Source organism: Callorhinus ursinus, unplaced genomic scaffold, assembly GCF_003265705.2.
Source record: "Callorhinus ursinus isolate GAN/ISIS: 27379988/994484 unplaced genomic scaffold, GSC_fseal_2.0 scaffold9, whole genome shotgun sequence".
Lineage (NCBI taxonomy): Eukaryota > Metazoa > Chordata > Mammalia > Carnivora > Otariidae > Callorhinus > Callorhinus ursinus.
This window is the reverse complement of record NW_027397071.1, coordinates 48,244,591-48,263,711: the sequence shown is the minus strand read 5'-3', so window position 1 is coordinate 48,263,711 and position 19,121 is coordinate 48,244,591. Positions and strand designations below refer to the sequence as shown.

Genomic DNA, 19,121 nt, shown 5'->3' with positions numbered 1-19,121 from the left:
CTCTGGGCTTCCTTTGGAGAAGGAGGGAAGTGACAACTAAAGTTTTGAGAAGGATAGGAAAATTTGAGAACTAGAGAGAATGCTGTAATTCAACACCTTCAATTTTACTGCTAAGAGGAGAATGATTATCAGGGCTACTCTGCTGATTAATAATAGAGCCAGGAGAGGATTTCAACCTTCTTCTGGACTGTGGCCTAAAGATGCAGCTTTTGGCATCTGTCTTGGTGTTGTTACTCCTCCAGTTTTGGCCACTACACTAGAGGTCTCAAATTTAAATGCCTGCAAGGGCTGACTGACAAGGAACAAGTGGGGCAGCCTGGGTATTTCATATGGGGAAGTGGTGGTGAACTTGGCACTCAGGCTGGGGCCTGTGTACCTTCTGTGGAGGCATTTAAGCTGACAATTAAAAAAAAAAGTACAGGACAGACAAAACATGTTTGGGGGCCAGATATGGCTTGTTGGTCCCCTGTTTGAGCACTTTGCATTGTCTATATCTACAGACTTTTATTCAATAAGGACATAATCTGAATTATGTACCTGAGGCATGTTGCCAAAGAAAGTTTCAGTGCTATTCATTGATTTATATTAAAGCATAAAATTGAAGAAGTGTATTTTAGAAACCTGATCATACATAATAATTTTTGCATTTTCCAACAGAGAGAACAGAGCAATTCTGTTCTCATTTACTGTCTGGTTAGCCAGAACTCTTTGTTGTCCAGTTATGTATCCAAGTGAGTTCAGATGTCACAGTGTATAGGACATTCACAATTGGGAACCTCTTAGTACTGGAGGTTCTGTTATATATAGACATTCAAACATTTATAACTGGTATCCAGTAGTGAGAAATACATTTATGTCATGATTGAGGAGAAACATACATACTTTCATACTTTCACAAACTCAAAATACTAGTTCAGGAAACAATATCTTACCATATGCCCTATTTCATTTTTATTAAAATAATGGTCATGAATTGCGAAGTTTATTTTATAGTCCAATAGTAGACCACAACATACAGTTTTTAAAAAATCACTAGACTAGGTGATACTAATACATTTTATTTATTTATTCAGTAGATATTTATTCAATCTCTGATGAGTGTAAGGTGCTCTTTTGGGTACCATGAGGGATACAGACATGAGCAAAACATGGAATTTTGTTCTCAAGGAGTCTAAAATGTAAGAGGTGCATGAAAATATCTAAAACCTCAAGGCAGAATAATTACTCTACATTATACATAATGCTTTTATATTATTATATATCATCATAATAAATAGGCAGGGCAGATTTTAACCTAATTTACAGATAGGAAATTACATTTTTAGAAAAAGTTACTTATCCACATAAAAATAGAACAACAGTGATAATGGATAATATTTGTTAAGCACTTACTATATGTTAGGTACTGATTTAATTCTCACTACAGCCTTATTCTAGTCGTACTATTTTTATGCTCATTTTACAAAGGAGAAAAGTGAGGCAGAGAAGTTAAGTAACTTGCCTAAGGTCATAGAGCTAGCAGAGTCTGTGGAAATAGGGTTCAATCCTAGGAAATATGGTTCCAGAACCTCAGTCTTAACCAGTATGTTTTAGTTCCTGGAAATTAAAAAGCACAGATCATAATACCAGATGGGTTGTGGCATATATTCATCTTCTCCAATCCCCCCACCACAAAATAGTGTGACATCTGTTGTGATGGTAGAGTATTTTGGGGGTGGAGGGAATGAGTAGGAATAGAGCCTGAACATTCCTCTGTGAATAACCTTCACCAAGTTAATAAAAGTGACTAAAGTTAGCAATAGAAAAGGCAAAGGGAAAGAATACTCTCTCCCGAAGAGAGCATCTAATCCTTTGGCTCTGCTGTTTGTGATTGTGGTATTCTTTTTTGTTTTGTTTTGTTTAGAAAAGCAATGTGTTTATTATGGAAAATTAGAACATATATATATATACACAAAGGAAAAGAATAAAAATCACTCTTAAGGCCATCATTGTTAACATCTTTATACTAACCTCTCAGAGTTTTCTATACATATTTTTTTATTTCTCAATAAAAAAAATTGGATCATACTGTATATTTTGGCTTGCTTTTTTACCTAGGGCATTGTAAACATATTTTCATGTCATGAAATGTTCTTCCATGCATGAGTATTAATGGCTGCATAATATCCCATTGTCTGCCTATTTTATACCAGAATTTATTTAACCAATCATTTATTGCTAGCATTTAGTTGACTCTAGTTTTTTTACTTTTCCCCCCCATTTATTTATTTATTTATTTGATGTAGTGTTCCATGATTCATTGTGTATAACACCCAGTGCTCCATTCAATACGTGCCCTCTTTAATACCCATCAACAGGCTAACCCATCCCCCCACCCCACTCCCCTCTAGAACCCTCAGTTTGTTTCTCAGAGTCCATAGTCTCTCATGGTTCGTCTCCCCCTCTGATTTCCCCCCCTTCATTTTTCCCTTCCTACTATCTTCTTCTTCTTTTTTTTAACATATAATGTATTATTTGTTTCAGAGGTACAGGTCTGTGATTCAGCAGTCTTACACAATTCACCGCGCTCACCATAGCACATAACCTCCCCAGTGTCTATCACCCAGCCACCCCATCCCTCCCACCCTTCACCCCTCCAGCAATCCTCAGTTTGTTTCCTGAGATTAAGAATTCCTCTTATCAGTGAGATCATATGATACATGTCTTTCTCTGATTGACTTATTTCACTTAGCATAATACCCTCTAGTTCCATCCACGTCATTGCAGATAGCAAGATTTCATTTTTTTGATGGCTGCATAATATTCCATTGTGTGTATATATACCACATCTTCTTTATCCATTCATCTGTTGATGGACATCTTGGCTCTTTCCATAGTTTGGCTATTGTGGACATTGCTGCTATAAACATTGGGGTGCATGTACCCCTTCAGATGTGATGTAGTATTCTTGAGATAAAGTAAATTATTCCAGTCTTGCTCTTGGAAATGCAGGAGAGTTTAGCTCTAAATATTTGCCTTGGATTTTACCAGTGCCCTTCCTTAAGCACAGGTGTTCATTCAGAATCACACAGAAAAATTTCCATTAGTATAGTGTTGGAAAAAATAATACTTATCCTTTATTGAGCAACTCCCATGGGAAGAACTAGGACTGTTGGGCACTGAGGATAGAGCTGTGCCCAAGCCTGCCCAATAATAGTAATAATAGTGAATATTTGTTAAGTACTTACTCTATATGTGTTAGGTACTAATTTAATTCTTTACATAATGGTATTTTTATTATGCTCTATTTTATAGAATAGAAAAGATCTCATGGATAAGTGAACTTTTTATGAATTTGATCTTTAGGATAATAAAAACAATTTGAGTGTCAAAATTGGTGTATATTCCAATTTAAGCCCCAAACTAGTTTTTAGACTGTTGTATATTAATCTAGCTATTGCATTTTCCTGCCTTTTTGTATTCTTCATATCCTTAACTTTGTAGGGTCATTAATAGTTATTCTGAGTAACTTTATATTAAATTAAGTATAAATAAAAAAAATTAAAGGGTCCCTGTAGCCCATTCATGTTTTTCTTTACATTTGCAAACTGGGGAGATAGATATCCAAAAATACAAAGGCACATGTTTCATCTTAATTTCTTCACGCAGTATGCCTGCAACTCCGAGAACAATTGAACAAAAATAAATGAAAGAGCTCTTTTTGAAAATAATTTTCACTTTTGAAAAATGGTCATCTCTAAATTATCTTAATCCAGTGATTAGAAATCCAGAATTTGTACGTGATGGACACTAAGTATTTACTCTCCCTGTGCCTCAGTAATGAATTAAAAGAGAAGGAAAAGTGAAAAGGATTATTTAAAATATTATTGGAAAATATTTATTTACTAGACTTTACAGAGTATTACTTCAGTCATGTATATAAAATCGCTCAGTCTGACAGATTTGAAAAATTGAAAGTATAAAATTTGTGTTTAAAATTTTATTACAATTTTAACTGCTATCAAGTTGTTTGATCTTGTTGTAAATGAGCATTAACTTCAATTTGTGATTTGCATCAGACAACACCTTCTTCAGTTCATGCAGTTGGGAAAGCAACTGGTCAGGGAATTGAGGTCTTCCCAGAGGGACTGGAGGGATCCACGGCATTCTTGGCCTCTACTGATTCATCCTTTTCCTATAAGAATTTGTGTTTGAGTGATCCTTGAAAGGCATATGTCTCTCAATACAATTAATTTATTTTACGTAGACGTATGCAGAGCTAGAGCTTCCTGAAAACTCTTTGGGTCTCAAATGATTGGGACCCAATGCTCGTAGATGCTGTTGTTTGATTTTTGTGTCCTTAAGTGATCAAAATAACATCAAGAGAAAGCCTTGAAAGGTGAGAAGAAGGCGAAGCTGGCTTTGTGTATGGGCTTAAGCAAATTTTACATATTTTCTTGCTGATGGGTGATAAAACTCTGCCAAATGACTTATGAAAAGCTCCTCACTTAATCATTCCAAATCCTAATAGGGAAAAGGATCCTTTCAAAACCAGAATTTCACTCAAAATGTAAATAGAAGGATACTTCTGTAGTCTTATTATTTCAAGTGAAAAAGAACATTTGGTAATTACATTTTGAGACTTAGAGTTATGTTCAGGTTTTGCAAGTCTTGAAATATATAATGTTGGGTTTCTCTTTAAGAATAAGAATGCAAATTCATGAATATGAAATTAGGTACACAGCCTTGAAAGGGGCATCTGCAAGAAAGGGGCTCTGACCCTTCAGCTTGATTATCTTCGTGATGAATTCTCTGATAATGAGTGACTGTTTTCTTTGTTTTCTCAAAATTGTCAAAGAAAAAAGGGGGAGGGGCTAGAGAATGGAAGGAAAATCCTTGTCTTCCTAACCATCCCCTCAAGCCAAGTGAGTGGTATAGTCCTTTCTCCAGGTCCCAAGGTAAATGATGTCAGAACTGAAATTGCACCTGATTCGACCTCTTCCCCGCTCCCCCCCGCCCCCTAGTTATTCGTTCAACAAATAGTTACTGGAACAGTCACATCTACTCGCTAGGTGGAATGGACCCTGTCTCCTACTTAGAATAGCCAGTTCTTTGATATCTCACTTCGGGATCATTCCTATTCTGGTTTGAAAGAAACTGCTGTTCTTTTCTGTCCTAGCGTACATATAGCCTGGCATTTAACATGCGTTCTTTTTCTGTTCAATTAAGTTACAAGTCAGTCCTCCAGGACGGTAACCGTCGGAGTGGCTTTGACTTGCCGAATCTTCCAGCAAATATAGGCTAAGTTATACAAAATGGGCGTGTCGATTTTACCAAGAGACCCCCTCGTCCCCAAAGCTTACCAAGCAGAGACACCCAGCCTCTTTCTTCTTTACCTCACGCGCGAAAACACCCTCTACCCGGGACGTAGTAGTCCCCTCCCCCTCCCACCACGCCCCGTTTACCGCCCTCAGCCCCCCTCCTTGAGAATCTCCCCTCCCTCACTCCCTCTCTTTTCTTCCCTCCCCGTGGGCCAGCCGCGCTTGGAGCTGCCCTGCTGCGCGGCGGGGCGACGCGGCGACACCTATAGGATTGCTTCCGGGCACTCCCCAGCCAGAGGGCGGCTGGCCCGGGGCCCGAAGCTCCGCAGGGCCGGCGGCTCAGCGGCGGCGGCACCGAGGACGCGCGCACCCGCTCGCCCTCCCGCCCGTGCCCTCTTTTTCTCCCTCGGTCGCGCGGGGCGCCCAGAGTCGCTCTCTGCCCAGGGCGGTGGCTTTGCCGCCCGCCCCGCAAAGCTCCTCTCTGGTGGCCGTTCCCTCTTTCCCTCCTCTTTGCGTCATGTCGGACACTTGATGGTCTTTTTCCTTTCTTTTCTTTTTTTTTAATTTCCTCCTTTAGCCCTTTCCACATTCCACCTCCCCCTTCGTTTCCCAGGTTGATATTTTCCCCCTCTTCTCTGGGCTTGCCCATGAGTCTCCTCGGGAGCTACCGGAAAAAGACCAGCAACGATGGTTATGAATCCTTGCAGCTGGTGGACAGTAACCGGGACTTAAGTGCGGGGAGCGGCGCGGGTGGCGGCAAGCAGAGAGTGAACGCCGGGGCGGCGGTAGCCGCGCGGAGTCCCGCCCAGCAGTCTCAGGACCGCGCCAGCACCATGGACAGCTCAGGTAGCGCTGGAGGCGGGGTGCGCCCAGCGGAACTCCGCCGTGTCCTCCAGTGGCTGCCCACTCCACTAGCCCGAGGCTCCCACCCAACCTTGGCCTGGGAGGGGCCGGGATCGAGCGAAGGCATCTAATACCACGAGGGTGTCGTGTCTCTAATTTCTCTAGTTCAAGGAGCTAGGAAACGTTAGATCAGTCCTGAGGCCCAGTGACTGTAGAGCGCCTCTTAATCTGGCTAGGCTGCTGAATACACCAGCTGGGGGCGGGGAGAGGAGGGGAAAGGGGAGGGAAGGGGTGGAAGCGAGAAGGGAGCGGGTGGCTCGTGGAGCCACTGGGAAGGAGGGCAGGGAGAGGCAGCTGCTTTCACTACCCAGCTGGATGAGGGGGAGACGTGAAGGAGCAAGTGCGTTGTTTTCGCAGCCTGCGGACGAACGGTATTTATTCCAATTATTATTCTCGTAATGCTGATGTTATTTGCAATTCTGTAAAGCTGTGCCTCTTCTCAACTTGGCTGTCTGCTAGGGTCAATGCTGTTACCTTTCTTCAGCAATTTTACCTTGAGCAAATTTTTATCTAGAACCCTTTTACTCAGCTTTTATGATTTGTACAATGACGTTTATTTCATCAGCTATTGGCTTTGATCTTGTTTATCTTTATCTTTTTGCATTGAGTGTACCAATATTTCATAAACGTTACATATAAGGAAAATGAAAATGCCTCTAAACTTTGTATCTGGGCTTGCAACCTTTTTTTTTTTTTTTTTTTTATAAAGCATTTCAACAAGGTGGCTTTCTCTCTGTCGGAAATGCTCTTTTAGCGATTTCTATAGCAAAACAGTCATTTAATATATGTTTGTTGGACCAGGGGTATTATTATAGCTGTTTCCTCACCTTTTCAAGGAACCAGGATCAGAGGATTATTTACATAAAGATAATTTGTAATCGAAGTGCTCCATGGTTTGTTCTACATTGGCAACTTTAATATACTGGATAACTGAGGACTCCAAAGGGAAGATTCACGTTGGGTTGTTTGGGAAGTAATGAAAACAAACTGAATTTAATTCTTGCACTTTGCAAATAAATGCTTGTTTCTTTTAGTTGTGTAATGGCTCTCCCTGGACTACCATTTTCTATTTTCCTTATCCCATAAGTGGGGTAAAATATCATCTACAGATGTTCAAGTGTCCTGACCTGAAAACATAATTTACCCATACAAGCTCTTATTGTAGTTAAATAAGGTCTTGGTAGAATGTTTTCTCAGGACCATTTTATTTTTATTTTATTTTTTAAAAAGATTTTATTTATTTATTTCACAGAGGGAGATAGCGAGGGCAGGAACACAAGCAGGGGGAGTGGGAGAGGGAAAATCAGGCTTCCCGCTGAGCAGGGAGCCTGATGTGGGGCTCAATCCCAGGACCCCAATGTGGGGCTTGATCCCAGGACCTTAGGATCATGACCTGAGCCGAAGGCAGACACTTAACAACTGAGCCACCCAGGTGCCCCTCTCAGGGCCATTTTAAATTAGAGCTAAAACTATCTGAAGGACTGATGGTTCTAACAGCTTTGGTATTGATGTTGTACATGGGTATATGATTTATTTTCTAAACCTGTGAGAAAGTCCAAAGCATCTTTTGACTGGATGTGATCTTCTTTAAGTCTTAAAGAAAAAGATTCATGCGTTCCAAATGATGCCACCATAATCCTTTCTGGAACATCGTGGACATGTACATATGGAATGAACAATTTCCAATGAGTGAGGAGGAGCCCCACTTTCAGGAAATGAAATTTTGTATATTTTCACTTCTCATAGGGATTCTTATTTTAAGAATTGGAATTTGTTTTTGAAGTATGTTACATCCTAGAATATTTTTAACACCTATTTCCTGAGTCCATTATATGCCAGGCACTGTGCTAAGCACTGTGGGAGAATATAATAGTGAATGAGACACTATTAGATGACAGGAGCAATAACTCAAAAACACAGCAGCCTATAATGAGTCCTGGATTTTTGAGGATTGTCTTTTTCACCAAATCAGACTTTTTCAATAGGTTTAGAGAAGAAAAATGAAGCGAATTGATAAACCGTTGTAATGGGAAAACATTTTAATTAAGAATATGGTTATCTGTAAAGCACTATTGCTAGGAGTTGATTCTTCAACTTGATCAAACTAGCCCTGTATGAAGAGGTTCCAAGGATTCTTCCCGTCCCCATTCTTCTTTCTGTTTAGGGGAATGTCGTGGCTTTGTTATGGCAGTACTGTGTATCTTATGACTATTTTGATGCATATTTACAATTGAGAACAGTCTGGGAAGATGCTGTTTGTTTGGTCTGGATGAGCAATTGGGCCTTGAGAGTGGGATTTCTCTTAGTGGGTAGCAAGTTTCATTGACTAGTGCAACTATATCTATCTTGTCTAATTATAGTTCTTTCTTCTTAGATCCTCAAAGAGTGGCCTTGTGCAGTGTAAATGTATCCATTTGTTTAAGATATTTAATTAAGCTCATGGATCATTTCTAAAAACAGCAGTGATCTGCCCATTTATTCAACTCATTGTACTGTGACATGCTGGATAGGAGAGGTGGTTCATGGGGCTTTTGGTCTAACAGAAATGTTTATGAATGGAAAAAATATGTCTAGGGGATTTAAAAATAAATCTAGAGGATTTAAAGCTTAGTTCTAACAATACCTTACACTTGTATAGCTATTTATAATAGGTGGTACACTTGGGCACTTACCTTATTTCATTTCCCCAGAAGTCTATTAGGCAGAATAAGTGGCATGTCTGTGCCTAGAGACTTGATATCAAACATCTGCACTATTGTTACTAGCTGTAAAACGTAGAAAAATTTTAAGCCTGTTCCCCATTTATAAAAGGAGAATCATAATAGTGGTTCTTACAATAGAGCTTTTAGTTTGAGATTTAAAACAACTTGAGAATACATTTGAAGTTTTCCTTTATTTTGCTGTCTGTGTCCTTAGAATTAGATGAGGAAACTTACTCTTAGAGATGGTAGGAGACTTGTTCAAGGTAAAATAGCTACTTAGTAGACTGATGAATCACAGACCTGTACCCCTGAAACAAATAATTACATTATATGTTAATAAAAAAAATAGCTACTTAGTGACAGCCAGATTCAGGTTTTCTGACTCTAAGGTCTAAGTTTTTCTCCACTGAACTGAACTGTCTTTCTGTGTAGGTATAATATCAACTGATTATTGAGATGGAAACAATATTATCTCCTTGGATTTCCCCTCTGTTTTTAGATGAAAGAGTGACAGATGTTCAGAGAAGTTTAATGACTTTCTAAGTCAACAGACTCTCAAGTGGTACATTCCAGAGTAGCCTCCAAGCCAGATGTGTGTCTTCCAGAGCTCTCAGCCTGCCCTGGTTCACTTTCTCTTCTTGAATTATTCTCTAGAACAGATTGTCATTCAGAGGTCATTCTCTCATCTCCCAGATGGCACTGTAGCTGTCCCAATTCATTAGCTCTGGAACCCCATATTTACCTTGTGTTCATTTCACCTACCATGAAAGTAGAATCCACAAATGAACTCTTAGTCTTGAGTCACTAAAATCTTCCAACATAAGGCTTTACTTACCAAATTCATAATGATAAGCCATAAAACAGTAGTCCAATTAAAATGTTTCCAGATTTTAATGGGATTTAAAAGTGTAAGGATAATGAAGAATGCTAATATATATATTCCTATTTAGTATAAATCTGATTGAAAGCAAAAATTACCCTTAACAAATGCTATTCTAGGTGGTGTTTACACAGCATCTACATTTTGAATCAGACTTTATTGTTATGAAGTACTTATTTGGATAACTTCATACCTCATTGAAATATTATAAGCATATATACGCTAACATTCCTTTCTTAGGAATACCTGCCCATTTAAGGGTTTTTTATAGGTTGAAGGCAAAGTTGATTTACTAACTTAATGTGTGCCTAAAGTTTGAATGTTTCTAGATAGCCACTTAAGGATACGTCTCTGTCAAAGTTCAAATGCTTGGAGACTGCCAGGTTTCATAGACTTAGAAGGGGAATCTTTTTTTTTTAAGATTTATTATTTTAGACAGAGAAGAGAGAGTGTAAGAATACAGGGTGGAGAGGGGCAGAGGCAGAAGGAGAGAAAGTCTCCAGCAGACTCCACGCTGAGCGCAACGTGGAGCCTGTTGTGGGGCTCCATCTACCGATCCTCAGATCAGGACCCTGAGATCAAGACTGGAGCTAAAACAGAGTCCGAGGCTTAACCAACTATGCCACCCAAGCACCCCAGAAGGGGAATCTTTTGAACCAAGTCCCAGAAAGATGACCATGTAGCCTATGACATACACCTTCTGTGTTGGAGCTGTCACTGCCTTCTGAGGCTGTACCCTTGGACTGTTCTCATCAGCACCAAGTTCTTTCTTTTTATTTAGGCCTTTTGGCTCTCCAGGTACAAAATAAATCTAATCCTTTGTCCACATGGCCACCCTTTGAAAATTAGAGAACAGGTCCTATTTCTCCTCTGAGCTCAGTTGTCTTCTTTTCTAGGTTAATCATCTATCTATCTAAATATATATCATATATATAAATCATATATAAAAATCTATATAAATATATTTATTTAGATATATATCTAGATATGTTTAGATATATAGCTATATTAGATACATAGATTTATTATAATATAAATATATAGATATCTATAATAATATGTATATTTAGATATATATTACTTTAACAAGGTTTTTAAATTAATTTTTTCTTTTCTTTTTTATTATTATGTTAATCTTAAATTAATTTTTATTATAAAAGTTTTTATCATAAAAGTTTTCCATGCTCTTGTTAAAAAAGAATTAAATATTACAGAAAAGAATATAATGGAAAATATAATATACCCTCCCCCTTCCCTGATTCTTTGTCTTAGAGATAAACCCTATTGAAAGTGTGTGTAAGCATATATATATATATAAAATATATGTGTATATGCATGATTAAAATTATAATAAAATATAAAGTTGTAACCATGTATCTTTATATACATTGTTCAGTAATGCTTAAACATAAAAACTGTTACAATTTTTTGATTGTAGCAATGATTACAATCCAGGCCATTTTGCTAAACACTGTACCTGTGGTATCTTATTTAATCTTCATAAGAGTTCTTTAAGGTAGGTGAAAGTTAATTTTTTTAAAGATTTTATTTATTTATTTGACAGACAGAGAGAGAACACAGGCAGGGGGAGCAGCAGAGGGAGAGGGAGAAGCAGACTCCCCCCTGAGCAGGGAGCCTGATGTGGGGCTCCAACCCCAGACCCTGGGATCATGACCTGAGCTGAAGGTAGATGCTTAACCGACTGAGCCACCCAGGTGCCCCAGTTAATTTTTCCTTATAGTTGAATAAACCAGGCACAGAGAGGTTAAGCAAACTGTCTGAGGTTACACATGCTCTACTTATTCTACATTGAGTAAAATGTCGTGGAGAAGTGTCCATAAAGTTTCAAGGAAAGAATTTCACGGTGAATGTTTCTATTTGCTGCTTTCCCTGTGGTAAGGAGAAATAGGAGTGTCTGAGGTAACTGAAAGGAATGTAGTTGTTTTTCATTTTGAATCTTGTAAATAAGATCTCTCTCTCTCTCTTTCTTTCTTTTTCTTTTTAAGATTTTATTTATTTATTTGACATAGAGAGAGAGAGAGAGAGAGAAAACCCAAGCAGGGAGAATGGCAGGCAGAGAGAGAGGGAGAAGCAGGCTCCCCGCTAAGAAGGGAATCCAGTATGGGACTCCATCCTGGGACCCCGGGATCATGACCTGAGCTGAAGGAAGATGCTTAACTAACTGAGCCACCCCAAGATAGCTCTCTTGATTTAAATAGAACCTAAAGAATTTTAAAATGCTAGAAATGAAGAAGGCAGAGAAAAAGCAGTATTGAATAAGACTGATTAAATCCTTATTGACACTGAGAGAACAATATAATTGGTACCGCTTTATAACTTTATGGAGCAATATCTTGCCAATGAAAGTGAGTCCCCACTGTTCTCAGGATAAAGTCACTTTACCTTAACTGGACTTCAGAATCCCATCATGCTACCTCTGTAAGCCAGCCCAGGAGACTTCTTATCCTGTCTCCACTGGTAGGTCCCCTGCCCCCCACCTCCATCTCTATGCTTTTGCACACATTGTTCTCTCAGGTTAGGCCAACTTCTCCCAGAGCCCTCTAGATGCCCACTTTTCCAGGTTATCTCTTGCTCATTCTTGAGCTCCTTAACCCCTGTAGACTGCATGAGGTGGCCATTCTCCGTGCTCCTCCCCCAGCCTGTATATCCCTCCCTTAGCCCTTACCACATTAGGTTGTGATATGTTGCCTGGCCTATCTCTCCCTCTAGACTCTAAGTAAAGTTCAGAGCAGGGCTGTGTGTTCCTCACCTTGTATTCTTGTCACTGCTTGGCATTCATTAGGGGCCTGATAAATACTCGTTGAATGAATAAAAGCATGCACTGATTTTGAAGTTTTAAAAAGGGAATTTATAATGAAATGTACCCATCCAAACCATAAAATAAACATGCAACTGGATTTTAATAGAAATGAGACCAGACTTGATAGAAATGAAACTGTTGGCAGAAAGCTAGACCAACTCAAAAATGAGCATTTTTCATATGCAAGGGACACTAGAGGAGAGAGAAAGATAATTAATACATAGTCCCAGACCCCCAAGAGTTTTCTAATATGGAAATGTAAAGAAATAATAAGCTTACCAAGAGACTGCTTTCTTGATCAAAAAAAAAATGCAACCTACTGTACGATTCATCATCATGATAATTTTTTTTAGCAGAAAAAAAAAGCACTGAATGTAGACTTTTTTTTTAACAAACTAACAATAGATGACTTTTATCTGTAGATTTGTGTGTTTCTTCATCAGTATTGGGAGGTTGGAATCTTAGCTACTTTCAAGTTTAATATTAAAAATTATTTGTATCACCTTTGGCCATCTGCAATTTATGTAAGCATTATGGTGTCCTTTTATAACCTGTACTCACCATTTTGAACTCCTTTTGGAAAGAGTCTATAATTTCAAGGTGGATTAAAGCATCCTGGAGTTTAAATTGTACACTTCCTCATTGGCAAAACTTGTAACTCAGGAAAAAGCTAAATTATAGTTATTGTCTACTTAAACAACATCTCTCGAAATTTACTTAGGAGCATTTGACAGAGCAGCTCAATGTCTGAGTTAATAAGCCCTTCACGGTCTAAGGAATTAGGAAATTTTCATGACAGGTGCCAAGAGATCTGGCAATTTCTAGTTCTTAAAATTGCTTTACCTGACATGTCACAGGTCATAGCCTGGATCCAAAATTTTTTTTCTTTCAATAATGCATCAAAGCGTAATTTAAAAAGGCACTAGGGATGAAAATTAAAATTCACCTGTGTGTGATGTTAACAATGCAAATGACCGCACCAAGGAAGGATTCAGATGGTCCAGTGCTTGCTATGCACATTGGGTTTGCACATGCAGAAAATGATTGTTGGCACGTTGAAGTGTCATACTGTACCTGGTCGCTGGTGAATTTGGCATGTGTTATAAGCCACTTCCTGATTTTAGAAATGTTATGCTGTGAAAGAAGTGCACCTCAGAATTGGGTATATTTGGCACATGGCAGGGTGAATAAGTTGTATAACGATAGACACATGCAGTGCCATGGAGTGCAGAAGCAGGAGGGATAATTTCAACCAGGGGGATGAGGGAAGGCCACAGTGGAAAGTACTGTTTGAGCAGGAAGTCGGTAGGTGGAGAAGGAAAGGAAAATTGTTTTGGGCTGAGAGGTAAGGCCCAGTGGCATCGTCATACATGTATGGTGTGTTGAGAGATTTGCATTTAGGCCTGGAAGCCAGAGCCCATATGGGTTGAAAGTGCTATAGTGGGTGGCGCTGGCAAGACAGATTGAACCCAGATCAGGGTAAGTCTGTTGAGAAGGTTGGACTTTATTCTGTATGCAGTGGGAGGGTCCTGAAGATTTGGGAGAGGGGCCGAGGCAGGGTGCCTAGGGATCACAACAATTTTAAGGCTGACAAAAGTGTTTTAATTTTAATTTCTTTTAAAAAACCAGAATAAAATAAATGAGTATAACAGTAAGGAATTAAGGAATTCGTCTTCATTACCAATGCAGTAAAAGATAATTTTTGTAAAGGGGGGGAATGAGCACACGAAGGCAAAACTACCTAGGGCCCCCAAACGTTCTACTGCAGTTCCAGAGAGAAGAATGTAATGTGCGAATACTGGAGATATTTGGCAGCTGCATAAAAAGGTGGGTCCCGTCTGTGGTTCCCAACTGTGTCCTGGCTGTATCAGATTGACCTGAGACCCTGGTTGAAAACACAGGTTCCTGGGCTCCAGGGATTCATGAGTTAGTGAGGGAGGGGGCGTTCTGACAGGGAGAGAGCATGTGCCTGGTGGACAGGGAGGACAAGTAAGTGCCCATTAATCTGAGAATAATGACAGCCCAAACCAGAGTAGTGCCAGTGAATTGTGGAAGAAAGAGCAAAGCATTGCTCAAAAGAATGGACAGACTGACAGCAGCCTGGATGTGGGGTGGGAGGTATAGGGCAAGCTAGACAGCCTGGTGGCAGAAGAAGAGGTAGTATTTTCATTCTTGGCCAGAAGTGGAAAATGTGACCAGTTGGTTTTCGATGCTACATGTACACTAGGAGCATACCAGCCCAAGGGCTGAATATGCTGTCAGGTTGGCCTGAAGTGTCACCAGGCTTTCAGCTTTTTGGTGGGCTGCTCATTAGGCTATGCAGATCTCCAGAGGAGTGCTGTGGAGGAGGTGGGAGGCAGGAGCAGGGTCTGTGTTTGCCTAGGGGAGGAGTAAGGTAATCAGTGGAAAGGCTAGAACTGAAATTCTAGGGCTCTGGGCTGAGTCCAGGGCTGTGGCCGGCCAGGATGGTGTAAAGTAGCCAGCCTGCCCTTAGGCCTGTTCTCACAGGGCAAGCCCTAGGCTCTGGGTCCTTCCTTGCCTGCTGATGGGGAAACAGGAAGAAAGCTCACACACCAGAGAAACCTGGAAGGTGACTGTTGAAGCAGGAATTCTAGGTCTCTATGGAAACAGCCAAGGGCCTGAAGAAACACCTTGACCCCAGAAATTCTCAAGGGCTGCCTTGTGCCAGCATTTGGTCCCTTGAGCATCACAGCAGAAATCAGTAGGGTGACGTTTCTCTTCACTGTTTATTCTTCCTTCACTTTCTCCCTCTTCTGCAGTCCTTCTTTCCAATATTCTCCTCTTCTGCCTTCCTCTCTGTCTTCGGCTTCCTTGTCCCTGTCTCTCCTCTTTGCCTGTGCTGCTCTTCTTTCTCTTCTTCCCCTGTCCTACCTTCGTCTTCTCCCCTTTCCTCTAGTGAGTCGGCATATTTGGTAGACTTGGAACCCCATGCCATAGGAAGCTATGTGGATGATTGTAGTGTGGGGGTATGCATGTGGGGGTGTGTGTGTGTGACTTAGATCCCAGGCTGCTGCGTGTGGCCCAATGGCTGTGAACACTGGTGTCACTTTCCAGTTTGGGTAATTGCATCTGACCTACCTAAAATTTCACTTGCTGTTTCAATTAGCCAAGTGTTCTGCACTGTGACTTGGTGATGAGAGGTTTCATAAGCCTCCATCCCAGAGGTAGCTGCCTTTCATTCAGATGAAGGAAAGAATTTCACTTACTAATTTGCAGCTAGGGAGTGCAAGATAATAGCACACCATTTCCCCCTCCCTGTCTTTCCTACCCCCTCCCTGCAAGAAAACAGACCTTTCTCTTCCCTTCAGCTATTGCTAAAGCCTAGAAAAATGGCTCTATTTGCAATCCTTCCGAGTCCAAATTTGTGGATGCTGTTGAGCAGTGGGGATATCAGGGAGTCATGAGTCAGAAACCTCAGATATAAGCTTTGGCTTTGTCATTTACAAGCTTTGACCTTGGGCAGGTAATTCAAATGAGAAAAATCATACTGACCCTGCCTGTTTCCCAGGCAAGGGGAAATATGGGAATGTAGATGAAAGCACTTTGCAGTGGGTAAATTCAGCATTCATTCATTTTATGAATGTCTCCTGACTGCCTATATTATGTGCCAGTATGGTTCTAGCCACGGTGATACAGTGGAGGATGAGACAGATAAGACTTGGGTGCTTATGGGTTTACATTGTAGTGCACAAGATATACCATAAACCACTAAACAAAGATAAAGGATTATATGGTATGCTAAATGCCATGGAGGGACTAGAGTGAAGGAGAGAATAGCTCAAGGTGGGGGTGGGGAGGAGGGAAGCCTACCTTACAGAGCGCAATCAGGAAGGGCCTTTCTGAGAAGGTGACATTTGAGTTGACACCTGAAGAAACAGAAGCAAACAGGAAGAAAAAAAAAGAAAGAGAGAGAGCACTGTATGTAGTGCATTTCAAGGACTAGGTTCAGCAAATGCAAAGACCTGGAAGAGGGGCCAAGCTCTGTGAAAGGATAGGTCATTGTTACAACCAGCACTTAGTGAGTCAGAAGGGAAGGGGGACAAATGAAGTCTGAGTTGTGTTTTTAAGAGACCATTTTGGCTGTTTACATCAAATAAGAATCTGAGGTGGCTTCATAGCTTCATAGGTATTCGAGACTGTAGACAGGATTTATATACCAGAGATGACATCAGTAACTATACTGTTCAACATTAAGGGTCAGCCTTTTTAAGTTCAAATGATAATATTCTCATAGCATCTTAGTGTTGGCAACATGCTTTCTTTTTTTTTTTAAGATTTTATTTATTTATTTGACAGAGATAGAGACAGCGAGAGCAGGAACACAAGCAGGGGGAGTGGGAGAGGGAGAAGCAGGCTTCCTGCTGAGCAGGGAGCCCGATGTGGGACTCGATCCCAGGACTCCGGGATCATGACCTGAGCCAAAGGCAGCCGCTTAACAACTGAGCCACCCAGGCGCCCCGGCAACATGCTTTCTATACCCTATCATACTCAATTTTTAGAATGTCCCAGTGAAATCGGTGACTCCAGGTCTTCTAACATACCGGAAAATGACACATTTGCAGAGGAGGAGAGTTGAGGTCTTGGGCACCCAGAGGCCATGATGTATCAACTACTCTAAAAGGAGACAAGCTGGAGGGATAGAACAGTAACAATTGGGTTTTAACTGCTAAGGAAATTGGCTTAGGTTGCCTTGAAATGTATAGCAGCATTTCACTTTAATTATTGGTCTTAAAATCCAGCCACTAAATCGCCTAACGTGGTAGGAGCCCGGCTTTGTCTTTCAGTGTACCAGGAGAGAACTGTCTCCATTATGCCTCATTGGCACAATGAAACCTGGGAGGCTTTCACACACTGTCTTGTTTTGTGAGCATTTGCAGTTATAACAGAAGACAGTTCTATTTCATATGTTGCTTTGTTTTCAAGCCATTGCATAAGAGCTCGGCTTCTTGTCTCTTAAAAAGCAAAACCAAACCAAAACAAGAACGCTGTTTTTGTTTATAGCAGGATGCATATTTATGAAGAGAAAATATAAAACAATTTAGTAAGTGGCATGAAAATGAAAATAAAAGTTCATTTCCTTCCTCCCCAACTTTTAGTTTTACCTTCCAGATATAATTAATATTAATTGTTTCTTGTATGTACTTATAGAATTTTCTATGCATTTACAAGCTTATACACAGCCACACAGACACATGCAGATTCCTGCACGTCGACACATGTGTGCATACACAGTCATATATAATAAATGCCTGTATATCCTGGGATCCTTCTATACGTGCTATTATAGAACTTGATTTTTACTTAACACTATGTCTTGGATAACTTTATACATTTTTACCTAGCGAAGTACCTCATTTTCTCTAATGACTACTTTAAATTCCACTGTCCCAATTCTTCTATTGATAAGCAGCAAAATCTTTGAGTATATATTTATGTATTGTATATGTGGTACACCCATGGGATAAATTCTTAGAAGTGGAGTTACTGGGAGAAAGAGCGAAGAGCACACTCATATCACATTCTGATAGATCTTGCCAGATTGCTGTCTAAAGAGCCTTGTTCCAACTTAAATTTCTACTAACAGTAGAAATAGTTGTTTGCCCATGGAGGGAGGGAGGGTATAAAGTAGGGAACCTAGAACATAACACAACAACTAGATTGTTTCTCCCTCTCCATCTACCCCTTCCCCCCACTCATGCTCTCTCCCTCTCTATCGCAAATAAATAAAATCTTAAAAAAAAAAAAAACAGGGAATGCACTAGGTACTTTTCTACTAACAGTATATGTGACTACTTGTTTTCCCAGACCCTTGTTAAAGCTGAGTGTTGTAATCAAACTTCTTAATTTTTGGCAGCCTCATAAGTGAGAAATAGTGGTAATGGTACTTGAAACGGGCATTACATTTTGATACTTCCATCAGTTATTTTTGTTGTTGGAAATGTTATTTATAGTGCATTCCCTGCCCTATATTAGATACTTGATAAGTGTTGGCTGTATCAAGAGGTTGACATGAAGACCATGTTGGCAATATTTTATTATCCAGAGGTTTCTTTAAGTTAGATCATGTTTCTCTCTTCATTTTACAAGGTTTTGAGCATTTTCTTCATTATATTCATACTGGGATTATTCGTAAGCTTTAAGGCAATTTGTGGTCACCCTATAGACCTCATAAATGTGTGGGATATCTATTACTACAACTCTTGGTTGAGGCAGTCAGCAGGCTTGATACCTCATGGGGTGCTCAGAACATCCCTGTTTAAAGAGAATTTTGAAGGTGGAGGATAAAATTGGGAGCTTCCTAAGGATGAAAGGAAATTACCATTTATATTTTAAGTATAACTAGAACCTAGAATAATCTTTTCTTTCTTTCTCTTTTCTTCCTTCCTTCCTTCCTTCCTTCCTTCCTTCCTTCCTTCCTTCGTTTCTTTCTTTCTTTCTTTCTTTCTTTCTTTCTTTCTTTCTTTCTTTCTTTCTTTCTTTCTTTCTTTCTTTCC

The 19,121-nt window shown here is 40.0% G+C and overlaps 1 protein-coding gene across 6 annotated transcripts in view; it reads left to right on the top strand.

Annotated features, from left to right (window-relative positions):
- DNAJC6 (DnaJ heat shock protein family (Hsp40) member C6) overlaps positions 1 to 19,121 on the top strand; it is a 141,322-nt gene that overhangs the window by 37,132 nt on the left and 85,069 nt on the right. Inside the window, exon 1 of one of the 6 annotated variants that reach the window (XM_073896604.1) lies at positions 5,650 to 6,146. The exons of 4 other annotated variants lie outside the window; for them this stretch is intronic. In XM_073896604.1, the coding sequence (XP_073752705.1) occupies positions 5,948 to 6,146 (199 nt within the window). In that variant the 5' untranslated portion in view covers positions 5,650 to 5,947. Of the gene's footprint in view, positions 1 to 5,649; positions 6,147 to 6,441; positions 6,575 to 19,121 lie in introns of those variants that run through there. One more of the 6 variants, XM_073896608.1, reaches the window with a different exon arrangement.